The sequence below is a fragment of the Myxocyprinus asiaticus genome, chromosome 16, assembly GCF_019703515.2.
Source record: "Myxocyprinus asiaticus isolate MX2 ecotype Aquarium Trade chromosome 16, UBuf_Myxa_2, whole genome shotgun sequence".
NCBI lineage: Eukaryota > Metazoa > Chordata > Actinopteri > Cypriniformes > Catostomidae > Myxocyprinus > Myxocyprinus asiaticus.
Genome location: NC_059359.1, coordinates 30,214,198 through 30,235,967, shown reverse-complemented (window position 1 = coordinate 30,235,967; position 21,770 = coordinate 30,214,198). Strand labels below are relative to the sequence as shown.

Below are 21,770 nucleotides of genomic sequence, written 5' to 3'. Positions count from 1 at the left end.
AGGGTTAGGAGTTAACCTAACCCTAACCCTAACCCACCTATTTTAAGAGCACAAGTGTTATGCGCAAGGCAATGCCTTAAGTCATAAATGAAAGTCAATGGACATGGCCATGAAGTTTTGGTAGTTTCGTTCAAGCATGCGCTAAATGTGGGCTCAAGTGGGTTTGGCAAAGTTGGCCCACGTGTGACCAAGTGCCAAGAGGTTCTTCTCCGGTTATTCAACGTCTGTGTACTATTATATAGTCCATTCCCTCAGGCACCAACGATTTAATCAAAGACTGCACATTAATAAGAAGTTGGTAGTGTAAATGGACTGTATGCAATGAATTAGAAGAATTGAAAATCATGTTCTTCTGTCCATTAACTGCTTCCTTGATGAATGCCAGGCATATTTCTATGACAGCGAAACACTCCTTTTATACTCATGGAAAATGTGATTCTCGTCAGAATTTGGATGTATGCGCCGTTAAATTAAGTAATTATTATTAATCATTTTCATCTACTGACACACAAATCATGGCTAGTATAAATAGTGATTGTATTGAAAAATTAAATTCATTTATTGAAACATGAAAAAATTTAACCAAAAATTTTAATTACACTTCAAATGATACGAAAATATAGTAAAAATAATGAAGTGGTCAAAAATATCAATTTAAACCCTCTCCAACTTGTTCTACCAGCACATTTTGCAGTGACTTAAAAATCACTCTATGACAACTGGTGGAAAATTACTAGTTAAAATGAAATAATAAATACAATTGTAAATATAAAAGAAAATAATAACAATAATAATAATTGAAAAAATAAACCATGACCTCTAGAAATTTTAACACAAATCTCATAATTTTTTGTTTCAATAAATGGCTTTAACAGCAATTGAAGGGACATAGAATTTGATGTTCTGTACTTTCAGAATTTGGACATTAACTTTATTACCACCTGATGGTGAAATCTCTCCAATCTGCAAATGCAGGAACTGCATTTGGACTTTGCGCTGAGTTAAGAGGTGTAATTGAAACATCTTAGCGCAACAACCAAATTCTTAGGAAAATAGCAAATTGCACTTCATTTACATACAATATGCCCACAGTTTGCAAGCCTATACTCACAGTAGCGCAAACTCTCCCATCCACATCCACTTGCGCTTTGCGCTGGCACGAAAATTGGATAAGACATTGCACACGGCCATAGCGTGTTGTGTTGCACTGTGCTTTGCACACTCACGAAAATAGAGCCCTTAGTCTTCTCTGCATGTACAGTATCAAGATAGGATAGGATAAAGTAATGTAACATCAACTTTAATATCGAAATATGAAAGCTGCTCTTTTTCATACAACAAAAAAGGATGGCGATCACTGGCTGTCAAGTTCAGTTGCTAGATTGCTTGTTATATATATATATATATATATATATATATATATATATATATATATATATATATATATATATATATATATATAGTTCAACACAACAGACATAATTTCTATTTTCAAAACGGCTAAAACAGTTTGTTACTTCACTTAGTCTGTGCTTAAACTAATAGAAAACACCAGTTCCCTATCGGTCACTCACTCGAAGTTGTGTCGATGTACAGACACTAGGGGTCGAACTTGGGAGCCCCAATCACCTCTGATATTTGAGAAAAGGCCAATGAGAATTGGCGAGTGGAATTTGCATGCCACTCCCCCGGACATATGGGTATAAAAGGAGACGGCTTGCATCCATTCATTCAGATTTGTTCTTTGGAGTTGATCAGTGTTGACTAATCCACTAGCATTCCATTCACCTCTAAACAGTGTAGAAAAAGGCTGTTGGATATATGCCGCATTACAGCGGGTTCTCCCTTCTCGCACAGATATGTGCAAAGAACGCCCCTGGGTGCTTCAGCAGCCACACTAAAAGAGTTTATTTTCTCTAAAAGAGTAAGCACTGACAGAGAATGTCTTTTTAAAGATTACTTTCCGTTTATGTGCAGTTCCTGGGTGCGGTCGGTATCTCTCTTCCTCTGATGGCCACGATCACTGTCTCACGTGTATGGGTCGTAGTCATGCTGAGACAGCATTCGTTGATGGTTCATGTTCTCACTGTGAGAACATGACCATGGCAACGTTGCAATCACGGCTTTCTTTCTTTCATAGAGGGAAAGCCACTCCAGCCGTTCCCCTCCCTGGTCCTTCTGCTTACATGCACAAGGCCACGGTGGCTGGCGCTGGGGGCTATTTGCCGGCTTCTATGGGAGCATTTCAGCCGGGTGAATCCCCACGGACCTCCCATTCCCCAGCATGCTCGTTTCCACCGGTCGAGTTCATGGATGGGTCAGGCGGCTCGCCCCAGGGCAGGGTTAATGTCTCATTCGGGGCTCGAGATGAGGATGAGGTATCGATCACAGCATTGGAGAGCGGGCTTTTGCAGTCTGAGGACTCGGCCGGGCTCCCACCATCTGGTGCAATCGGCCAGTAAGACACGGAGCTGATGACCATGCTTGCCCGGGGTGCTGTGAGCACCGGTGGCATTTCCCTGATGGTAAACCCATGTCTGCCACCAGTTGCTGCGCATGTAGAGCTCCTACCTTCCAGGTAGGACAGGGACTCCTTTCCATGTGTGGTACTTCCCCGTGGGAAAGTCTATGTGGTGTGCTCTCCACATGTTAACCTCCCTTTGGGCAGGATGTGGTCTCCACGGTGTCTTTTCTCTGTGGGGGAAAGAACACCTTCCCTGGCGCGAATATATCTTGGTCCCAGCTAAGTGAAATTTAATTTTCAAAACAGCTGATGCGACCTATTCCCATTGTAAGTACGTCTTGTCTTCCCCCCCAACCACATCGACACAACGTCTTGTTCCTTCCGTCAGGGAATGGAGGTTACAACAGTAACCAAGACGTTTTATATTAGGTGTAAGCCTATTAAATTTCCTTGTGTTCGCAAAATAATGCTGCCAAATGTGTGTTCTTATCGAATTTGTGTTTGCATTGCATTTCGTTTCGTTTAATACAGGTAATGCTGCCTAAAGAAAAGAAAATAGAACTCAATTTTAGGTTCAAGGTGAATGTGGTCTTGTATTATTTAATGATTTAATCACTTTCGTCTTTGTTTCTTTAATACAAAAATACAGTATATTTGAGCAAACCTGCAAAGTTGCGTTCCCAATGCATTTGAAGCGCGAACTGCTCCATGGAAATAAAGCGAACTAAGCTTCGAGCACCTCCTGAGATGGTCTCAGGTCATTTGCAGAATTCACACAGATGACACTATTTTTGCAAACAGTTTTCAGATGACTGAAACAGAGAAGAAAGAGTGATAACTCTTTACATGCAAATGTTCCACGAGACGCTCCCACTGCACACCGCCGAACAAACAGCGTATCAGACAAGGGCATTGATGGCTTTTTTGTCTGTTCTTAAAAATATAATAAATTGTGTTTTTTCAAGCCTGTGTCTTTGTGTTTAACAGCATTTCTTGTCTTGTGTTATTCCGATATGTCTTACAGGTCATCCATCACTTTTGCAAAATTACCCATGCATAAAATACCCATATTTAGATGAGGAACTTGCGAATAAGGAGCTGGATTCAGCCTCATTGCATTTGGTGGATGGCGGGTGCAAATTTTACACCCTGGGCTAATGTTTAATATATCTGCTGACTTTCCAGATCCATGGTTTTGCTATTTACCGATACTGTCGATCATCGTCTGTCAATGAGTGTCGAAATCGACATAGGGAGATTTGTAAGACATCGTCGATATCCGATAACATCGTCATATTGCCCAGGCCTACATCATGCTGTACACTTGTGGCATGAAATAAAGAGGTTGCTGATGCTTCATGTTAATATTTTCACCGGACATTGTGTCCGACAATGTTTGAATTTGTCAGAAATTTGGATATTTTAACGATCAAAAAATGGAAATTACCGACTACACTCCATACCCCATAATAACAAAGCAAAAAACTGATTTTTGATAAGTTTGCAAATTTATTAAAAAGAAAAAACTGAAATATCACATAAGTATCCAGACCCTTTGCTATGACACTTGAAATTTAGCTCAAGTGCATCCCATTTCACTGGATCATCTTTGAGATGTTTCTGCACATTGACTGGAGTCCACCTTTGGCAAATTCAATTGAATGGACATGATTTGGAAAGGCACACACCTGTCTTTATAAGGTCTCACAGCTGAAAATGCATATCACAGCAAAAACCATGCCATGAGGTCAAAGGAACTGCCTGCAGAGCTCAGAGACAGAATTGTGTACATGCACAGATCTGGGGAAGGCTACACAAAAATTCCAGCTGCATTGAAGGTTCACAAGAGCACAGTGGCCTCCATAACTCTTAAATGGAAGAAGTTTGGAAAAACCAGGACTCTTCCTAGAGCTGGCCGTCCAGCCAAACGGGGGAGAAGGGCCTTGATAAGAGAGGTGACCAAAAACCCAATGGTCACTCTGGTTGTACTCTAGAGATCATGTGTGGAGATGGAAGAAACTTGCAGAAGGACAACCATCACTGCAACACTCCACCGATCTGGGCTTTATGGCAGAGTGGCCAGACGGAAGCCTCTCATCAGTGCAAGACACATGAAAGCCCACTTGGAGTTTGCAAAAAAGCACCTAAAGGACTCTCATACTGATGGTCTGATGAAATGAAGATTGAACTGTTTGGCCTCAATTCCAAGTGTCATGACTCATGTCTGGAGGAAACCAGGCACCGCTCAACACCTGCGCAATACCATCTCAACGGTGAAGCATGGTGGTGGTAGCATCATGCTGTGGGGGTGTTATTCAGCAGCAGGGACTGGGGGACTGGTCAGGGTTGAAGGAAAGCTGAACGCAGCAAAATACAGAGATATCCTTAATGAAAACCTGGTCCAGAACACTCAGGACCTCAGACTGGGTCGAAGGTTCACCTTCCAACAGGACAATGACCCTAAGCACACAGCCAAGAATATACAAGAGTGGCTTAGGAACAACTCTGTGAATGTCCTTCAGTGGCCCAGCCAGAGCCCGGACTTGAACCCAAACGAAACATCTCTAGAGAGAGCTGAAAATGGCTGGCCACCAATGGTCCCCATCCAACCTGACAGAGCTTGAGAGGATCACGGCAGAAAATCCCCAAATCCAGGTGTGCAAAGCTTGTCGCATCATACCTAAAAAGACTTGAGGCTGTAATTGCAGCCAAAGGTGCTTCAACTAAGTACTGAGTTAAGGGTCTGAATACTTATGTCAATGTGATATTTCAGTTTTGATATTTTTTATAAATTTGCAAAGTTATCAAAAATCTAGTTTTTGCTTTGTCATTAAGGGGTATGGAGTGTAAATAAAGCATTTTAGCATAAGGCTGCTAAGAATTCTTTCTGAATGCACTATATATATTAGTGATGTCAGTCGATTAATTCATTTTTTGTAGTTATTATTGCAATTAATCGCAGATTATGAAAGTGCTGAAATTTGACACTATATATATATATATATATATATATATATATATATATATATATATATATATATATATATATATATATACACACACACACACACACACACACACACACACATACACAGTATATACTGTGTATATGGAAAGGATTAGAACCTAGGTTCGCTTAATCACTAAACTCAACCACTAGACCAACAGCTTTCACATATATTTTATAAACTAAAGTTATCAGAAAATGTTTATACTAATATATATATATATATATATATATATATATATATATATATATATATATATATATATATATATATACAGTACTGTGCAAAAGTCACATGAGATATTTCATAAAAACATTTGTCTTAATATGGTTATTTATATCTGCTACTTTAGTGTTTCAATAGGAAATATACATTTTATACTCCCAAACATTCCTTTTGCAAACAGAATAGAATAGAAGAACAGGGAGCCCTGCAACAGATGGCATGGCCCTCACAGAGCCCCTCAAACTTTTGAGCACAACTGTATATATATATATATATATATATATATATATATATATATATATATATATAAATGGCAAATAAAGGTTAATTTCCACACCTGTGGCTTTTTAAATTGCAATTAGTGTCTGTGTATAAATAGTCAATGAGTTTGTTAGCTCTTACGTGGATGCACTGAGCAGGCTAGATACTGAACCATGGGGAGCAGAAAAGAATTGTCAAAAGACCTGCGCAACAAGGTAATGGAACTTTATAAAGATGGAAAAGGATATAAAAAGATATCCAAAGCCTTGAAAATGCCAGTCAGTACTGTTCAATCACTTATTAAGAAATGGAAAATTTGGGGATCTCTTGATACCAAGCCAAGGTCAGATACACCAAGAAAGATTTCAGCCACAACTGCCAGAAGAATTGTTCGGGATAAAAAGAAAAATCCACAGGTATCCTCAGGAGAAATACAGGCTGCTCTGGAAAAATACGGTGTGGTTGTTTCAAGGAGCACAATACGACGATACTTGAACAAATATAAGCTGCATGGTCGAGTTGCCAGAAAGAAGCCTTTACTGCGCCAATGCCACAAAAAAGCCCGGTTACAATATGCCTGACAACACCTTGACATGCCTCACAGCTTATGGTACACTGTAATTTGGAGTAACGAGACCAAAATAGAGCTTTATGGTCATAACCATAAGTGCTATGTTTGGAGAGGGGTCAACAAGGCCTATAGTGAAAAGAATACCATCCCCACTGTGAAGCATGGTGGTGGCTCACTGATGTTTTGGGGGTGTGTGAGCTCTAAAGGCACGGGAAATCTTGTGAAAACTGATGGCAAGATGAATGCAGCATGTTATCAGAAAATACTGGCAGACAATTTGCATTCTTCTGCATGAAAGATGTGCATGGGACGCTCTTGGACTTTCCAGCACGACAATGACCCTAAGCACAAGGCCAAGTTGACCCTCCAGTGGTTACGGCAGAAAAAGGTGAAGGTTCTGGAGTGGCCAACACAGTCTCCTGACCTTAATATCATCGAGCCACTCTGGGGAGATCTCAAACGTGCGGTTCATGCAAGACGACCAAAGACTTTGCATGACCTGGAGGCATTTTGCCAAGACGAATGGGCAGCTATACCACCTGCAAAAATTTGGGGCCTCATACACAACTATTACAAAAGACTGCACGCTGTCATTGATGCTAAAGTGGGCAATACACAGTATTAAGAACTAAGGGTATGCAGACTTTTGAACAGGGGTCATTTCATTTTTTTCTTTGTTGCCATGTTTTGTTTTATGATTGTGCCACCCTGTTATAACCTACAGTTGAATATGAATCCCATAAGAAATAAAAGAAATGTGTTTTGCCTGCTCACTCATGTTTTCTTTAAAAATGGTACATATATTACCAATTCTCCAAGGGTATGCAAACTTTTGAGCACAACTGTATATATATATATATATATATATATATATATATATATATAAACTCAGCAAAAAAGAAATGTCCCTTTTTCAGGACACTGTATTTTAAAGATAATTTTGTAAAAATCCAAATAACTTTACAGATCTTTATTGTAAAGGGTTTAAATGATGCTTTCCATGCTTGTTCAATGAACCATAAACAATTAATGAACATGCACCTGTGGAACGGTCGTTAAGACACTAACAGCTTACAGATGGTAGGCAATTAAGGTCACAGTTATAAAAGCTTAGGACACTAAATAGATCTTTCTACTGACTCTGAAAAACACCAAAGAAAGATGCCCAGGGTCCCTGCTCATCTGCGTGAACGTGCCTTAGGCATGCTGCATGGAGGCATGAGGACTGCAGATGTGGCCAGGGCAATAAATTGCAATGTCCATACTGTGAGATGCCTAAGACAGCGCTACAGAGAGACAGGAAGGACAGCTGATCATCCTCACAGTGGCAGACCACATGTAACAACACCTGCACAGGATTGGTACATCTGAAAATCACACCTGCGGGACAGGTACAGGATGGCAACAACAACTGCCTGTGTTACACCAGGAATGCACAATCCCTCCATCAGTGCTCAGACTGTCCGTAATAGGCTGAGAGAGGCTGGACTGAGGGCTTGTAGGCCTGTTGTAAGGCAGGTCCTTACCAGACATCACTGGCAACAATGTCGCCTATGTGCACAAACCCACCTTCGTTGGACCAGACAGGACTGGAAAAAAGTGCTCTTCACTGACGAGTCGCGGTTTTGTCTCACCACGGGTGATGTTCGGACTGGCGTTTATCGTCGAAAGAATGAGCGTTACACCAAGGCCTGTACTCTGGAGCGGGATTGATTTGGAGGTGGAGGGTCCATCATGGTCTGGGGCAGTGTGTCACAGCATCATCGGACTGAGCTTGTTGTCATTGCAGGCAATCTCAATGCTGTGCGTTACAGGGAAGACATCCTCCTACCTCATGTGGTACCCTTCCTGCAGGCTCATCTTGACATGACCCTACTGCTCGTTCTGTGCATGATTTCCTGCAAGACAGGAATGTCAGTGTTCTTCCATGACCAGCGAAGTGCCTGGATCTCAATCTCATTTAGCACGTCTGGGACCTGTTGGATCGGAGGGTGAGGGCTAGGGCCATTCCCCCCAGAAATGTCCAGGAACTTGCAAGTGCCTTGGTGGAAGAGTAGGGTAACATCTTACAGCACGTACTGGCAAATCTGGTGCAGTCCATGAGGAGGAGATGCACTGCAGTACTTAATGCAACTGGTGGCCACACCAGATACTGACTGTTACTTTTTTTAACCCCCCCATATATATATATATATATATATATATATAGATAGATAGATAGATAGATAGATAGATAGGAATGCTACTGGTGCCCCATCAAAAACAAAGTGCATGATGATGCATGACCCCCTGTGGACAGCCCCAGTTATCTGTTGCTTAGTGCAGATCAGTCTAACTTTATTTAAGGGAGGATATCCATCTCACTGTAGATGTATAGTTGTCAAAACTTTACATACACTTAGGTTGAAGTCATTAAAACAAATTTTTTAACCACTCCACAGATTTCATTTAGATTTGGCAAGTCATTTAGGACATCTACTTTGTGCATGACACAAGTAATTTTTCCAACAATTGTATACAGACAGATTGTTTCACTTTTAGTTGACTATATCACAAATCCAGTGGGTCAGAAGTTTACATTCACTAAATTAACTGTGCCTTTAAGCAGCTTGGAAAATTCCAGAAAATTATGTCAATCCTTTAGGCAATTAGCCAGTTAGATTCTGATAGGCTAATTGTAGTCAATTGGAGGTGTACCTGTGGATGTATTTTAAGGTCTACCTTCAAACTCAGTGGTTCTTTGCTTGACATCATGGGAAAATCAAAAGAAATCAGCCAAGACCTCAGAAAAAAATTTTGTGGAGCTCCAAATGTCTGGTTCTTCCTTGGGAACAATTTCCAAATGCCTTAAGGTACCATGTTCATCTATACAAACAATAGTACGCAATTATAAACACCATGGGATCACGCAGCCATCATACCATGCATTCTGTCTCCTAGAGATGAACGTAGTTTGGTGCGAACAGTGCAAATCCATCCCAGAACAACAGCAAAGGACCTTGTGAAGATGCTGGAGGAAACAGGTAGACAAATATCTATATCCACAGTAAAACAAGTCCTATATTGACATAACCTGAAAAGCTGCTCAGCAAGGAAGAAGTCACTGCTCCAAATGGGGACAAAGATCTTACTTTTTGGAGAACTTTCCTCTGGTCTGATGAAACAAAAAAAATATTTTTTGGCCATAATGACCATAGTTATGTTTGGAGGAAAAAGGGTGAGGCTTGCAAGCCAAAGAACACCATCCCAACCGTGAAGCATGGAGGTGGCAGGATCATGTTGTGGGGGTGCTTTGCTGCAGGAGGGACTGGTGCACTTCACAAAATAGATGGCAACATGAGGAAGGAAAATTATGTGGATATATTGAAACAACATCTCAAGACAGCCATGAAGTTAAAGCTCGGTAGCAAATGGGTCTTCCAAATGGAAAATCACCCCAAGCAAACCTCCAGAGTTGTGGCAAAATGTCTTAATGACAACAAAGTGAAGGCACTGGAGTGGCCATCACAAAGCCCTGACCTCAATCCGATAGAATATTTGTGGGCAGAACTGAAAAAAGGTGTGCAAGCAAGGAGGCCTACAAACCTGACTCAGTTACACCAGTTCTGTCTGGAGGAATGTCCCAAAATTCCAGCAACTTCAAGCTTGTGGAAGGCTACCCAAAATGTTTGACCCAAGTTAAACAATTTAAAGGCAATGCTACCAAATACTAACAAATTGTATGTAAACTTCTTACCTACTGGGAATGTGATGAAAGAAATAAAAGCTGAAATAAATCATTCTCTCTACTATTATTCTGACATTTCACATTCTTAAAATAAAATAGTGATCCTAACTGACCTAAGACAGGCAATGTTTTCTATGATTAAATTTCAGGACTTGTGAAAAACTGAGTTTAAATGTATTTGGCTAAGGTGTATGTAAACTTCTGACTTCAATTGTATATACTGTAGGAAGGCTGAGAAATGTTTTTATTTTGTGTGTGTGTGTTTGTACTTTGACCACTGGCAGCTGGTCAAAAAGCCAGGGTGTTCTTTTTTGTCACCCTGGAGAACTCCAGAAGATTTTTGTGGAGTGGTTGTCATTGGCTTCACATCAAACAGCCATTGTTCAACAAATGGAACTGTCACTGTGAATGTTTTAGAAGTACTAGGGTGACATTTCCAACAAAATTTAAAAAACCAGCAGTTGGTTGTCAGAAAAAAGGGAGAATTTGAACAACTTTCTGAAAGAGACTTCAGAGGCATAAAAATCTAAGAGCATCTGCTTTAGACAAACTATGAATTTGCTCTTAATTTGCATAAAAGGCCAAAAGACTAATTTTTAAGGCATGATTTTAAATTTCGTTATATATTTAAACCACACAATAAGGACTTTAAGGCATTAAAGCATAATTTTTTGTTACAACATAATTTTCTGTAAAGCAGCTTTGAAAGAATGCGTGTTGCGGAAAGCACTATACAAATAAAATGACTTGACTACGTTTTTGTGAAAATATCCAAACACGCATGCATCAAAAGCGAAGAAGCTGAACGAGCTTCTCTCATGAAAATGCAGTGGAGAGCTGGGCAGAAGTGAAGAATTTTGGTGAATATGGACTGAATTTTTGCTTTGTTTCTCACCCAAAGCTATCATATCACTTCAGAAGCCATCGATTAAACCACTCAAGTTGTATGGATTACTTTCATGCAGCCTTTATGTCCTTTCTGGAGCTTGAACATTTTGGACCCCATTTACATTATATACTTACACTGTATGGAGAAAAACACATCCTTCATCCTTCAAAATATCTTTGTTTGTTTTCCACAGAAGAAAGAAAATCATATGAATGAGATGGCATGAGGGTGAGCAAATCATATGAGAATTATAATTTTTTAAAAGGGTGAATTTTTTCAATCTGTGAAATTTTCTAACCAAACAGGTTTTGTTCAAATCTTATTATTCTTGATGCTGCTTAATTTTATATCACCAGGAAAAGCATTTTGTATCTATTGTGAATGTTTAATATATCATCCAGCCATAATTCTTAACATGAGAAAACAATTTCTTTCTGTAAACAAGATGATAAATCAAATCAAAAGAATGCTTATTTCACAGAAACATATCTCTAACACTTTCTCCTATCAGACTTTACTTCCTGTGCTAACAAGCAAGTCTTAAAGCTAAGTTCAGGAATGTTGAGTAATTCATAAAGGCACTAGTTGATTCTATTAAGCTGCCAACTGAAGGACATTATCTGTGTTTGCATGTCCCATTAAGACACATGTTCTGTGTTTCGAAGAACTGCCTTCCTTAATTTAAGATAAGCTAAACAAACACACATGCATGGCTTATCACTCAACACACAGAAATGTACTTGTACACGCAGACATACTACACAAACTCAGCAGCACACACGCAGACACCCATGGCACTGCGATAATTATAACTCTATTACAGATTGGACGAGGTTATCTAATGAGTGTGGGTGTTATGAAGCTGTCAGTATAAGTGCTGATGAGACTGGCGGGCGATATATAAATATATTTTCTTACCTGAGGACCAGGCAGACCTGTTTCACCCTTCTCTCCCTTCTCTCCTGAAACTCCCTGAGGAGAGAGAAATTGGAAAATAAAAAAGGAAAAAAGGGAAAAACAAGATAAAATAAGAAACAACATGTGACTGTATATTTCTTATATTTAAAAAAACATTGCCTAATATGCTGAGACAGCGATGGGATGGTTCTGCAGCTTACCGGTGGCCCCTGAATGGACAGTCCATTTGGCCCTTGAGGACCTGGTGGTCCTTGTGGTCCTGGAGGTCCAATCACACCAGGTGACCCTTGGGGCCCCTTGAACATAAAGTTAGATATAGGACACCATCTTAAATTAAAATTAGAATAAGAAAGAGCTTTATTGGCCAAATATGCTCACACACACAAGGAATTTGTTTTGGTTTACAGAGGCTCTGAGCGCTTACATATATTATACTGTATATACAAGAAGATGCATACCAAGAATACACATCTTGACAGAGTAAACAAAAAACTTATGTATATGTGTGTTCAAATTGGGTATAGTGTCTTACAACAGTATAAAACATACAGTGGGGTCCAAAATTCTGAATCCACACTGAAAATTTGTGATTCAAATTTGAATTTAAAGCTGGATTGTTTTAGGATTTTAGAAAAAAATGTAAACAAAGAAACATTATGGTGTAAAATGAATAAGAATGAATAATGAATACATTTTCAGCCAACAATCCTGCATCTGTGTGGAAAGGCCTGAAAAGCATCACCAGATATAAGACACCTCCCCCTTGCTCTGTAGTGAGTCAACTAATGGCTGATGAACTGAATGTGTTTTACTGCAGGTTTGAAAAGCCCAGTCTCACACCCCTCCCCCACTCTGATCTTCACTTCACACACACAACAACACCCCTGCTGGACCCCCTTCAGTTTGCTTACCGAGCAAACAGGTCTGTAGATGATGCTGTCAATATGGACTGAATTATATCCTGCAACACCTTGACAGACCTGGAACTTATGCAAGGATCCTATTTGTGGGACTTCAGTTCAGCCTTCAAAACCATCATGCCTGATCTTCTCTCAACCAAACTGACCCAGCTCTCCGTGCCCAATCTGTCGATGGATCACCAGCTTTCTGACAGATAGGCAGCAGCTAGTGAGACTGGGAAAACTAACATCCGGGACCGTCACTATTAGCACTGGTGCTCCTCAGGCATTCGTTCTCTCTCCACTTCTCCTCTCCCTGTACACAAATGACTGCACTGCAAACGACCCCACAGTCAAACTCCTGAAGTTTGCAGACGACACCACGGTCATTGGCCTCATCCACGACGGTGACGAGTCTGCATACAGATTGGAGGTTGAACAGCTGGCTGTCTGGTGCAGTCACAACAACCTTGAGCTGAACACACTCAAAACAGTGGAGATGATAGTGGACTTCAGGAGAAATCCCCCCACATTTATTGGTGCCCCCCTGCCCACCCTCCAAGACCTGTATGTCTCCAGAGTGAGGAAATGTAGATAGAAACCCTCTGGCTGGCGCTACAGAGCACTGAGGACATCCAGGCACAAGAACAGTTTTTACCCCCAGGCCATTTTCCACATAAACAATTAAACTGCATCAGGACTCCTCTATAGTGCAATAATAAAAAATACATATCTCATGTGCATATGTAAATTCACATATTTAATTCAATAACTGTACATACCCCTACCTTGCACATACATTACCACTTGCACATGTGCATACACCATTCTGTTATATGTCCTATAATATGTATGTCTATTTATACTCTTACCTTGTTTTATATTCTGTGTATCACTGTAATATTCTGTGTGCACTTGTTTCTCCTATCATCACAAAACAATTCCTTGTATACGTGAGAACACTTGGCAATAAAGCTCATTCTGATTCTGATTCTAAAATATGTACAATTCTGTACTATTTCTAGGTCAATAAGCAATTTTTTGACCATGTTAACTCCTTTGTACAATATGCCAGATTTCCTTACTTCCATTGAAGCACACAAGATGCTCTTTGGAACATTCTCAAATCATGCTGAATAACATGGATCATCAGGTTTGGCACAAACTTGTGGAGCTGATGCCAGCTCGAGTGCATGCTGGCATTAAAGCATGAATGGGACACACCAAATATGAATTCACTAAACAGTTGCTGCACTTTTGCGCGTGGTATTTACTAACTGTCTTATTTACTAACCACCCGCAATTTAGTTAAAAAGGCGCAATCAGCACTGAAATTGCACTGCCGCAATTTACATTTAGCTATTACTGCCAAATGAAAGCAGACAGTAGAAAACATTTTATTTAAAAGAGATTTTTGTGAACATTTTAAAACAATCAAATAATGATCAAGTAATGAAGAAGAGCGTTATAACCTGCCATATATCCAGATGCGCATTTAGTCAATGTTTAGTCAACTTTTGGCATGTTTAAGAGATGATTTAGATGTCTGGATCACACTGATGCTGTATAGTCCCGGCACGATGTGTCAAATGCAGTGGTCTGTGGTATCCTTCGCTATATAGCACTCAGAATTGGCCCGCAAGATCAGAATTGCACATGCAAATTGCGTTCAGCAGAGGTTTTGTGGGCGCGTTTGTGCCGTTGCCTGATCGGCATGTTAGTGAATCAGGCGCTAAATGAGTGCAGACAGTACATGCATATAAACAGCAATTTTACCGGGCGCAATTCATTCTTAGTGAATTCCCCTCTCTGTTTCAACTTTTCACTTTAATTGTTGTACTGATAATATAATTTATAATGGGAAAAAAAAATCATTAAATTAGAATAAAGCAAAATAAATTCAGTTTTCAAAGTGGAACCCCAAATGTTTAAATACATTATGTACATCTTCAATGTGTAAAAATACATAAAAAAAAATATTTTAAAAAAAATAAGAAAAGTTTTGAGTTAAAAAACACCATAAATAAATAATTGTAACCCCATTAACATGATTTTGCTTTAACTGCCTTTAATTTTCTCAATTTAATTATATAACATTTCAGGCCTACCACAAGCTGGGCTGCTGAAACAAAGTGTGAATGCCCTGCAGTCTCCTTCTCCATCAGTGAATGCAATAATCAGAGAAGCAAAAGCTATTTGTCACAGTCTAACATGTGACAAACTCCTCAGAGGCACTCATTTGCTAATAATGAGTAAAACTTTGCAGTGTGAATTTGAATTTATGTCTGCCCCAGCATGACTTTATTTGGACCAGAGCATGGTGCATTCTGTGCATGGACAGAGGCATCTTGAGGGACTTAACTAAAGAGGGAGCTACAGCTGAATGAAGAGATACAAACAAACAAAGTGATCTTTCAGAACAACACCTGAAAAACTGCTGGAGGGACTGTTAGTGCAAGGCCAGATTGGCGTGAAAATACTGGCACCCTCCAGAAACAACACAGGCATATGCATTGTGTATATTTATAGATTTTCCGCAATTTAAGTCATTGTCCAGTGCCTACTCTTTAGGAAAGTTAAACAGGTTTGGTGGGGCCAAACTCTGGGTGGCCTCACAAATGGGATACTGTAAAAGCATATGTTACTGATGGCAGGGTGTACTTTACCATCAAGCCTGGCTCCCCTCGATCTCCTCTTGAACCTCTTATACCAGGACCGCCCTGAGAGTGAGACACACACAATTAGAAGACAAACACAAACAAAAAAGACTTAGGACAAGCAAAGAAGTTCTCATAATGACCAAAGCTGGTGCATGTCTCCAAGACAGCCATTATAAACACTGTGACTAATACTGGACTGCTCATCAACCTTGCTGAAAAGACATGGCTGGTCACCAACATATGTTGCGTTTTGAATGCCATATGTATTTTACTCCAAAAGTCGGCTTAACTAGCTTAATCAGAAAGACTTCCAGGTTCAACAGAAAGACCATGCTGGTCGACAGGGTAAAAAACTAGATCAGCAACAAACCAGCTTAAGCAAGCCTGGACCAGAATTGGAATTTCATACTTATGTTATTTTAGCATGGGTATTAAAGAACCAATTAGTTTACCACAGTGTTTAAAAATGTTTGTATTTAAAAATGTTTGTAATGGGTTTAGAATAGTTCAGAATATCAGTTCGATTAATTAGCCTTATCCCACCTTATCACAGCCTTATCCAACCTCAACCTCTGGTTGCTTATGACCCTCATAAACTTTTGCCCTCAATGCTGCAGGCAACCACTGGTAATTTAACCCTGTTTCCCCCAATTCCTCTTCCCGTTTACTTTAATTGCATCCTCAAGGGCTACGGCTGCAATAAGGTAGATCTTATCACTGAAGAATATAGTGGAAAGGCTTGGGCAAATATGATTCATGAGCTTACCTAAACACACTTAGGAAAACCTGCTGTTGATAGTGGAAGGTGAGAAGGCAGAAGCATAAATATTCATTTGAGACACACGTGATGACTTTAAAAGGACATTCTGAATTGATCCGAGCTGCTAGTATAATCATAGGAAAGACTTCAGAACATACAGGTGCATCTCAATAAATTAGAATGTTGTAGAAAAGTTCATTTATTTCAGTAATTCAACTCAAATTGTGAAACTCGTGTATTAAATAAATTCAATGCACACAGACTGAAGTAGTTTAAGTCTTTGGTTCTTTTAATTGTGATGATTTTGGCTCACATTTAACAAAAACCCACCAATTCACTATCTCAACAAATCAGAATACATCATAAGACCAATAAAAAAACATTTTTAGTGAATTGTTGGCCTTCTGGAAAGTATGTTCATTTACTGTACATGTACTCAATACTTGGTAGGGGCTCCTTTTGCTTTAATTACTGCCTCAATTCGGCGTGGCATGGAGGTGATCAGTTTGTGGCACTGCTGAGGTGGTATGGAAGAACAGGTTTCTTTGACAGTGGCCTTCAGCTCATCTGCATTTTTTGGTCTCTTGTTTCTCATTTTCCTCTTGACAATACCCCATAGATTCTCTATGGGGTTCAGGTCTGGTGAGTTTGCTGGCCAGTCAAGCACACCAACACCATGGTCATTTAACCAACTTTTGGTGCTTTTGGCAGTGTGGGCAAGTGCCAAATCCTGCTGGAAAATGAAATCAGCATCTTTAAAAAGCTGGTCAGCAGAAGGAAGCATGAAGTGCTCCAAAATTTCTTGGTAAACGGGTGCAGTGACTTTGGTTTTCAAAAAACACAATGGACCAACACCAGCAGATGACATTGCACCCCAAATCATCACAGACTGTGGAAACTTAACACTGGACTTCAAGCAACTTGGGCTATGAGCTTCTCCACCCTTCCTCCAGTCTCTAGGACCTTGGTTTCCAAATGAAATACAAAACTTGCTCTCATCTGAAAAGAGGACTTTGGACCACTGGGCAACAGTCCAGTTCTTCTTCTCCTTAGCCCAGGTAAGACGCCTCTGACGTTGTCTGTGGTTCAGGAGTGGCTTAACAAGAGGAATACGACAACTGTAGCCAAATTCCTTGACACGTCTGTGTGTGGTGGCTCTTGATGCCTTTGACCCCAGCCTCAGTCCATTCCTTGTGAAGTTCACCCAAATTCTTGAATCGATTTTGCTTGACAATCCTCATAAGGCTGCGGTTCTCTCGGTTGGGTGTGCATCTTTTTCTTCCACACTTTTTCCTTCCACTCAACTTTCTGTTAACATGCTTGGATACAGCACTCTGTGAACAGCCAGCTTCTTTGGCAATGAATGTTTGTGGCTTACCCTCCTTGTGAAGGGTGTCAATGATTGTCTTCTGGACAACTGTCAGATCAGCAGTCTTCCCCATGATTGTATAGCCTAGTGAACCAAACTGAGAGACCATTTTGAAGGCTCAGGAAACCTTTGCAGGTGTTTTGAGTTGATTAGCTGATTGGCATGTCACCATATTCTAATTTTTTGAGATAGTGAATTGGTGGGTTTTTGTTAAATGTGAGCCACAATCATCACAATTAAAAGAACCAAAGACTTAAACTACTTCAGTCTGTGTGCATTGAATTTATTTAATACACAAGTTTCACAATTTGAGTTGAATTACTGAAATAAATGAACTTTTCCACGACATTCTAATTTATTGAGATGCACCTGTATAACAGTAATCTTAATATCAAAATGCAGGAATAATGTATACAGAACTGAAATGCAATCGCTTTAATGCTATCACCGCTTTTGGTGCAGGCTGAACGTGGAAATGGGCTTGTACGGATGAGGGAATGTATAAACAAGGACAGGACAGGAGTGGACTAATCAGCTTTGATAAATCACTCTCCACATAATGACTTTCTCAAAAGGACTGGTGTTTATACAGCATGGCCTTTTCGAGGCATCAGAAATGCATTTTCCCTCAGTGTGTGTATGATGCAGCCTTCCAAATGAGTTCATTTATTTGTTCCCACCATATCGAGTTTGACCATGCAGCATGGGCTGAATTAAGCAATCTGATGCTAATGCTCTCATTTTCCTACATGCTCTCCCCCTTTCATTTTATCTATTGAATCTCTTTATGCTTCTTCTTAACACGTAGTGGTTAAGGGGCCGTTCAGATCGAAGCTGTTCTTGTGCTCAAAAAAGCTAGATGCAGCAAAACAAATAGAGCAAAACACAGGTGCCTCGAAATGCGTTATTAAAAGCTCTTTTTAACTAGACACGGCATCTAAAAACACGGCGCTCCAGCACAAGATGCTGAAAAAATGTCTAGTGCATGTGTACTTTTGGCGTATGGTGTGAACGGTTCCTTAAGGCTCAAGCCTGAAAACTGAAAGGTTTCTGGTTTAATAACCACAAGGAGCAATCCATGAACCATCAACATTGTGCCTTTGAGTAAGGCACTTAACCAGCTTTGTCTCATGAACATTACGTGACCGTGGCAACATTTTTGCAAAACAAAATTTTGTGCTTTTTGACACATTTGGCTGCAGTTTAATGAGTAAAACCTACATCCCTAACCTAAAACGTTAACCTAAACCTAACCAGAAGATTTCTTAAATTAAATGAGATGTAGACACAAAACAGACATCTTTACCTATAACCTAAACCTACCTAAACCTAACCGATATTGTCCAAAAACATGATGGGAAATGAAAAGCAAATTTTTGGAAGCATCTTGTGTCGCTTCTATGACACTTTAGTCTCACGTGTCAGCTTTCATGCTTGACAGGTCTCAAACTGCGATCTTCTGAGTCCAAAGTCAAACAATTTATGAGGTGAGCTACTGCAGAAGCTAATCACATTGAATTAAGTGTGTAAATGTTGGTGAGTCTGTAATACAAGTTAAATGTATAGTTTTTTAAATGATAGTAAAAGTGTTTTGATATCATAACATAGCAGTGTGTGAGTAATAGTGTGGAAAAATAGGTGTTGATAGCTGCTGTAGTCATGATTTGTGTGAAAGTGAATAAAACACAGTTGTTGTAGCGCCTCTAGTGTTCATTTCAAGAAACTCTGGTGAAACGTAGAATTAGACACGTTAAAGTCGGTTTGCAGAAATGTAGTTATAATAATGTTCATTCAATAAGACTAGCTTGCACTTATCCTTGGATTGCTCCAGGAAATTGTTCCTTGTGTAATCAGTTCATGTGAAAGTCACATAACAGTTGTGACTGGTTGTGGTCCTGTAGAAATAAATAAATATTCGTTCTAAAACATTTCTACTGTGTGCATCATTAGAGTTACATAATATAGGATAACATGTTATCCCATGTTTAGACAGGCAGCAAATGTTTTTTTTTTTTTTTTTACATTTCTGATTCAAATCCATTTAGTTTTTGTTGTCTGAACATCAAAACCCCACATGAATTTCGATGTTTACAAACCCAATCCAAACCAAATCCATATGTGGTTTAAAATCCGATAAAAAAAAACTGAATGATCGGATTGGATTTCAATGAGCTTTTCTGTCAATCAGGAAGCAACACGTGTCAAACATCATACAAAGTGCACAATTTTGCCTGGAGCTGTGTCTGAACAAAGTCAGTTTCACCTATTCTTAGTGAACTATGTGACAATCACTATGTAAAGAATAGTGAACAACTGAATGAGTTTGGTGGTTTTGTAGCTTACGTTCAAGATGGACATTTGCAAATGCAAAATTTGTTAATAGTACATTGATAGCTACTCAGAGTTGTTGTATGGGAAAGTCTTTTTTCATTATGCTGACACTTACATGATTTCTATACCAGCTACTCTAGATACAATGATTAATGTCTACAAATGGACCAGATTTTATCACTTATAAAATTATCATGCGGATAGTCAGTCATAAAGATTGGATTTGAAAATAAAATCGGATTTGCATGCAGTGTGAACAAAGCCATAGATACTAGCTTGTTCTGCACAACCAAGCTAAGTGAGCCAGTTTTATGCTAAAATATGTGAGCTAGATTTTATATTAAATTATGTGAGCTAGTTTAGCACCCATGTACATATGACAACGTGATAACCACATGGCATAAACAGGGTCGTAATCTACATAGACACTGAGGGGTACACTAAATATTCCCCCTTATATGCAGATGGGGTCGATATGTTTTTTTTTTAATAGTCGATTCCTAAATTATTCAGTTTTATCCCCCGGTATCTTAAATATGTGACTTTATTTTTGGACATTAATATAAGGCACTGCACTAAGGTTGGGTTTAAATGAAAGGGGCAGATCGTGGTCTCACCGGTGGTCCGGAGGGTCCGGGTGGTCCTTTGCTGTCCTGAGAACAGGTGCAGGCAAGGGGCATTGCAGGACAGTCCTCTTCTACTCTCTGTGGGAAGCCCAAACAAAACAATATGTCGAACAACCCTCCAAACACCTCTGAACACCACACTATCTCGTCTCTATAAGACTAACAGAACATTATTTCTCCAAGTCAACCATCGGCATCTGTGCAATTCCCTTAAGTCATTAATTCATAAGCGTACAAACACGGCAAGAGATCTGGAGATACTGTGCTTCTTATCCATGGAGAACCAAGTCTATTTGTCTGCTACACTACAACAGAATAAAATTATTTATAAAGCGATCATGGATCTTTAAAATTAAGGACAGTTGCCAGAATGGCTGATTTGAGACCACTCAGAGAACATTCTGTCAGGAGACAAAGACAGCGACAGAGATAGAACGAGAGAAAGAGACTGTTGAGATATCAGATGGACGTATGGTTGTTTGGGACTAAATGTCTGGTATTTCTCTGGATTTCCTAGGATTAACCAGATACTGGTCTGTAGTTTTAAAAGCTGAAAAATTTAACTTCTGCACACCAGCACTACAAAATGGAATTGAAACAATACGTTTTGTTCAAACCATTTTCTCAAACACTTCCCCTATCTGCTTTTGACTGATCAGACAAAAAGAAAGTCCTACCCCTAAACTCATACCATAGGTTGAGCCAATGTTGCTGTGTCTGGCTGAACAGGGTGCTCAAACAGAGTAATGTTTTGATAGCACCACAGAAACACAGTGTTTACACTTTTTTAGAGCAATCAACGAATGGATGGCTTACTTAAAGATGTCTCTACACATTATACTGGGATAGGAGAAAGTATTTTAACATTAAAAAAATTACTCACTTCAGCTTTGCTGATTAGACTGTAACATGTCTTGTCAGAGAGTTGTTGACATAATTAGAATAAATACTGATTAGTCAGCTCTTACCAATCCTGGTAGTTCACAGCACTTATCACGCCCAGCCCATGAGGTACTACAGACTATGTCAAACATTTGGAGCTGAAACTGTGGATACACACAC

At 39.6% G+C, this 21,770-nt stretch overlaps 1 protein-coding gene across 1 annotated transcript in view; it reads right to left on the bottom strand.

Annotated features, from left to right (window-relative positions):
- Positions 1–21,770, bottom strand: part of LOC127453571 (collagen alpha-1(XIV) chain-like) — a 191,407-nt gene that overhangs the window by 43,793 nt on the left and 125,844 nt on the right. Inside the window, exons 36-40 of the mRNA XM_051720027.1 lie at positions 21,677–21,754; positions 20,700–20,786; positions 15,629–15,682; positions 12,264–12,359; positions 12,064–12,117 (exon numbers count right to left, since the gene is read on the bottom strand). Coding sequence (XP_051575987.1) covers positions 12,064–12,117; positions 12,264–12,359; positions 15,629–15,682; positions 20,700–20,786; positions 21,677–21,754 — 369 coding nt within the window. The remainder of the gene's footprint in view (positions 1–12,063; positions 12,118–12,263; positions 12,360–15,628; positions 15,683–20,699; positions 20,787–21,676; positions 21,755–21,770) is intronic.